The sequence below is a fragment of the Austrofundulus limnaeus genome, unplaced genomic scaffold (assembly GCF_001266775.1).
Source record: "Austrofundulus limnaeus strain Quisiro unplaced genomic scaffold, Austrofundulus_limnaeus-1.0 Scaffold503, whole genome shotgun sequence".
Lineage (NCBI taxonomy): Eukaryota > Metazoa > Chordata > Actinopteri > Cyprinodontiformes > Rivulidae > Austrofundulus > Austrofundulus limnaeus.
In genome coordinates this window covers 164,443-169,836 of record NW_013952905.1, presented here as the reverse complement: position 1 = coordinate 169,836, position 5,394 = coordinate 164,443, and the positions used below count along the sequence as shown (strand labels likewise).

The window sequence follows — 5,394 nt, the reverse complement described above, 5'->3', positions numbered from 1 at the left end:
AACATTGGTGAATGCCACAAATTCTCCTAAATCACTCGTACGCACAACTTAAGAACAAATCTGTGCGTACGAACGGTTCTAGCATGAGGCCCATTGTGATTAATAACAGAACAGATATTGTTTATTTTTTTAGTCAAAAGTTCTGTACAAACAAACCTTRAAATTAAAATTAGGTGAAAGAAACAGCCCTAACCAGTTATGTCCCTGCAGATCTCATCCACCCCTCCGGTGTGGTCGGGATGCCAATGTGTGACGATGATCTCCTGGATGCTGGTTCTGAACTGGCCCAGAGCAGTTTTCAGGTTCTTGATGTAGTCCGGTACAGCAGGCTCCCCGGTGTCTATAAGCACACGTCTGCAAACACACACAACTTAAGCTTGAATATTTCTTACAATATTTATTAACATAATATCTTTACAAAAACATAATGATACCTCTGAAACTGATGCATTATCAAGTAGCATCAGTACTGAAGTACAAAAAATATTTACATTTTGGTAAAAGACGTATGAAATCAAACATAAAACATGTCCTTGACTGAAGCAAATGGTGCAGTTTGAACTAGTTTTCTAGATATACTGATGAAATGGGGGTACACGCTCAATGTAAACAAAGTGCTTCAAGGCTGAAACTGGAACAAACACGTGGGAGATGGAGACAAATGATGGCACATCATAGTCTATGTAAGTAAACAAACATGGCTGAAATAAACAGTTATAGAGTCAAAGTTCCATTAATATGTTGGATTTACTGTTTGTGATCATTTATGTTTGTGTGTCAATATATTCTATAAAAAATAACTGAAATGTAGTAAATATTAACAATGTTAACCTGAACAAAACTGTAAAACCTGCAAAATGAAGACATAATTGTATACCTATACTGTTAATTTCCAAATAGTTTTTATATAATTTGAATGCCGAAGTGACAAGCATATTCCGTTTATGCAATATTCATTTACAATTTAGTTAATGACACAAAGYGTCTTCATTTACAACGAGGAAACCTGCAAATACAGACATTTTCAATGGAATTTGGCGCGTGATGTTTTTAACGAGCAAAACAAGACGGCATGCTAAGTGATTATGATTAATTATTATTATTATCCCGATCGATTTTTAAATAATACATACATGACATAAAATCAAGACTAGTATTTTTGAAAAACACGTAACTTCCTCACGACTACAGCTGAGTTGGAACACATATTTACAAACCTTTCCCCGGTACCGACCAGGTACGTGTTGGTTCCCTGCAGGGTCATCGGTCCCGGGTTGCAGCCTAAAACCCGAACAACCCGAGCAGACAGCTGCTCTATGCGAGGTATGATGGCGCTCATAGCTGGGAGGGTTTCTTTTAGTTGACCGAGCAACAAAGTAACAGTGAAAGTTCAGGAAAACCTAAGTTTTATCCACCACAAGGCATAGCGGAAACTGCAGTGAAGTACTTCCGGTAACCGACTAAAGCTGGCCTTCAAAACAAAAGTCTCAGATTCAGTATAAAAATATTCATATCTTCAAAATACTTGCTTTTATATTTTTTTTAATAGTTGCAATACTTATCTGCTTGTTGTGTCTGTTAAATTTTGATTTAATTTATTTTTAATTCAAGATAAAATATATGTAAACCTACCTCAGTCTCTTTTGTAGCATCTAGTTGCAGAGAAGCAATGAAAAAATTGTCAATAAAATAAAAATTAAAAAAAAATCAAGGTTAAGATCTTTCAAAGAAATAAGACATTAATACTTCAATTAATTATAACGCAAAAGCAAATGAAACATCTGAACAGACTTTACAGACAGTGGAACAAATAAAAAAAAAAAAACACTAGGTGGGGATATTGTCCAATTCAAGCATCCCAAACAACACMATGTCAAAGTTCTAAATTATTAGCATTTTACTGAATTACTTCAGGAATAAGGACAATTACAAAAGACTTAGAAAGGTCACAAATGTAGTGCTCTGAAAGTTACTGAACAAAAATGTGTTTTGTTAATTCCAGTTCTTTATTAAATCCACTTCACTGGCTGTTTTTAATTTTTAAAACCCGTCTTAAAACCCACTTGTTAAGGGGTTGTGTTCATTTTTACTAGATTCTATTTTTTTGTAGAAATTTTTTGTTTTTGTTCTAGATTTTTAAATAGGTTTTAGACATTTTATTGTTTTTATTCCTTGTTTTTACTTTGTTTTATTTTTCCTGTTTTTATTTTTTATGTGATTTTTTAAATTCTTATCTTCATTTTGATTGAGTTTGTTTTTGTATGAGCTGCGTTGAAATGTTGATTCTGTACAGCACTTTGGTGCAAAAAAAGTGCTTTACAAATAAAGTTGGATTGGATTTGATGGAATAACCAAACAATACTTTGAATGATTGTGGCTGCAGGAAATTTTGGAACAATCCCATTTTTATCAGTGATTCAGTGTAGCTGAAAGGAAACTTATTTTTAGCAGCTATAAGAACCCCCCCGATGTTGCCACTCAGGTAGTTTCAGGTCATTTCACTCAGTTATGAACCTTAAAGGATTTACCTGGAATCCTTTTCTAACACGTGTTGTTAAAGCCGTCATGTTGTTTCTGATGAACAAACTCACTCCTGGATGAGTGAATCATGCTGGGTTTATTTATCCAACTTTTTCTGAACGGGCTGTAGATGATGAGCACTGTTTTATTGGACTGCTAGTATCTCTGGGCTGGTCCATGTTTGTGTGTTCAGAGGCTATTAGCAGCACATGAGTACATGAGGTTTTCCCCTCTCAGTTTCTGCTTCCTGTGTGCACCTGCTGAACTCAGAATCTAATGACTTTGCAGCAGAGAGCAAGAGAGACAGCTGCTGCTGCAGCAATGAAACCCCCAGCCCACACCTTCACAGGTGTAGCCAATAAAATCAATTAAGTAAATGAAGCCCCCCCAATAACCTGATGAGTCTGCAGTGCCACTGAAAGGTCAGCAGGGACATGAAGGAGGTAATATCTGCAACTTTTTCAAGCGGTGCAGCAGGAATAACCTAAAYGTCAACAAGATCATGCAGATGTTGGCAGTTTTGTTAACGTATGAAATGTATCTAAAGATCTAATTTTTTGTGTTGATGAGACGTTTTTGTTTGAATCAGAAAAGCAGGATTGTGAACAGAGCCGAGATGTTTGTTTTTAAAGTGCCTGCAACATCTAATTTTTGCGATAAATATGAATGCACTTTTGTAAAGATAACATGGATAACATATTCCAAAGGCAATTTCACGCCCCTGAGATGAACAGTTGTTAAGATCAAAGGAAAAAAAATTGTATAGGTCCTCTGGACGGGTTGGACAGAGGACCTATACAATTTTTTTTCCTTTGATTTTTTACCTGGATTACTGAGATGCATCAGGACAGTTGTTAAGATGTTTGCATGTGACATAACAGGAAGTGATGTCAAAGGGTATCAACACAGACAGCAGGGACTTTTCTGATGTTTCTTTAGATTATTTTAGTCTCTATCAGAGAGATGAAGAAGAGTTAGAGTTCAAAAAAACCTTGTTTTCATAAACAAAGACAAGAGAGTTTTCTTTCTTAAAGAGTTCCCCTTTGATGTCACTTCCTGTTTCACTTTAGCTGAGCCAAATTCAAAGGAAAATACGCCASTTATGTGACAAAATGGGTAAAATCGTGTGTTTTAGGCCAATTTTTCTAAAAATAAAGATATTTTCTTTGACTTTTTGTATTTGAAGGATAGGCATGTTAAGCTCACACAGTTAGGCTCAGGTCAGCTGTTTAACAGGTTAACATAAATGATATTATCTGTCCAAGATAGTATTGTTAAAGTTGTTCATTACATCAAATGCATTACGTCATTGGTTCCCAAACTTTCCATCTCTATCTGACAAAATATCAGCAGAAGCTGTGACCCAAACAGTTTTTGGACAAAGTTTTAAGCCAATTAAACAAAGAATATAATAACAGAAAACATCATTTTACAGTGACACATCAGTAACAAATAACACAAAAATCACAAACAACAAATGACACATTCCTTCAGCCACTGACTGTGATGATGCAATCCTTGTTCCTGAACAAAGCTGTTAATGGTGGTGATTTTCTTTCAGGCTGCTGCTGATCCTGTTAGAAGAAGCCCTTTAATAAGCTCATTTTTATTTATTTGTTTATTTTCTACTTTAACTGTTCATTAGCTTCCGAATTGGTTTTAAATTCCAGGTTAAAAAAATTAGGATTATTACTTTAAGTTTATAGCATTGAGTCAACAAATGGTTTGTTTGTGCTGAAAATCCCACTGATCAACCAAATAGTTTGCAACTCTGGATAAATGAGGCTGAGTTAAACTCAATTGGACTGAGTGAAAGCTGGTTGAAGGAGACGCTTTTTAAATGAGTTAATTTAGTCGCATTGCTTTTTAAGTCTGGGGAAGTTAGTTCAGTTGTAATTTTTAAAAGCAGCCGAACAATTGATTTGTTCTCCCTGTAATTTCCTTTCAGGCTGGCAGTTCATCCTTTTTGCTACTGTTATTTGTAGAATACAGGAATTACTCAGCCTGTCGATGGATTTACTAAACGCTTYCTCTTCTGAGCTGTCACCTACAGAAGTTTATGAGGAGAAGCACAATGGATGGCCTTTCCAGGAGGCTTTACATTACGTTAAACCCATTAGGTCGTCTCCTGAGTGCATGACCAGTAATCCTACATGCATTACGCCACCAGATCAATGCAATCAAATGAAGCTATAAAGCGAGATGCAGCTGTGAAAGTCTTATTGGGGAGGGGGAATCCTTGTGATATTTGTCTCCAATAAATTGTGACCCTTAWAGACCAGTAACAGAGGAGAGGTGATTCTCTGTATGATATTTACAGGTAGAATAAGTGGAGGGGAAAGCAAAGAGMCATTATTTCCCTAAATGAAATGAATCCTGACATCTGGGAATCCAAGACACCCCCCCCCCCATTTGTAATTACACGACATAATGGTGGTGCAGTCGGCCCATAATCTCCCATTATAATCAGTCTCGGCTGCCTCCACTTGCTCCCCACCATGGCTTCTAATTCAATATAAATGTAAATGACTGTAGGGGAGGGGGGGGGGGGTCAGGAACAGTACAGAGTGTCAACGTAGGAGTTTAATTTCTCCTCAAATCTGCATCTGTTTGTGTAGGCATTTTTAAACAATGTGTACAAGTCAGATGAGGGCTGCAAAGCCAACAGGTTGGTCAAATCTCACTTAAACAACAATCTGAAGCACAGTTTACCGTATTTATTAACGTATAATAGGATCTCGCGTGTAATACATTTTTTTTAGCTCAAAAAGCATAAAAAGTTATCTAATTAATCATGTTATGAGTCACCACTCATCACAGACTGACTTCAGGATTTTTCAGTGTTTGTGGTGCGCCCTCTGGTGGGGAAACATT

General features: G+C 36.4%; 1 protein-coding gene across 1 annotated transcript in view; it reads right to left on the bottom strand.

The window, feature by feature from the left end:
* lactb2 (lactamase, beta 2) overlaps nt 1-1,450 on the bottom strand; it is a 5,579-nt gene extending 4,129 nt beyond the window's left edge. The window contains exons 1-2 of the mRNA XM_014025829.1: nt 1,218-1,450; nt 194-354 (exon numbers count right to left, since the gene is read on the bottom strand). Coding sequence (XP_013881283.1) covers nt 194-354; nt 1,218-1,339 — 283 coding nt within the window. The 5' untranslated portion in view covers nt 1,340-1,450. The remainder of the gene's footprint in view (nt 1-193; nt 355-1,217) is intronic.
* Nucleotides 1,451-5,394: the final 3,944 nt, after the last annotated feature.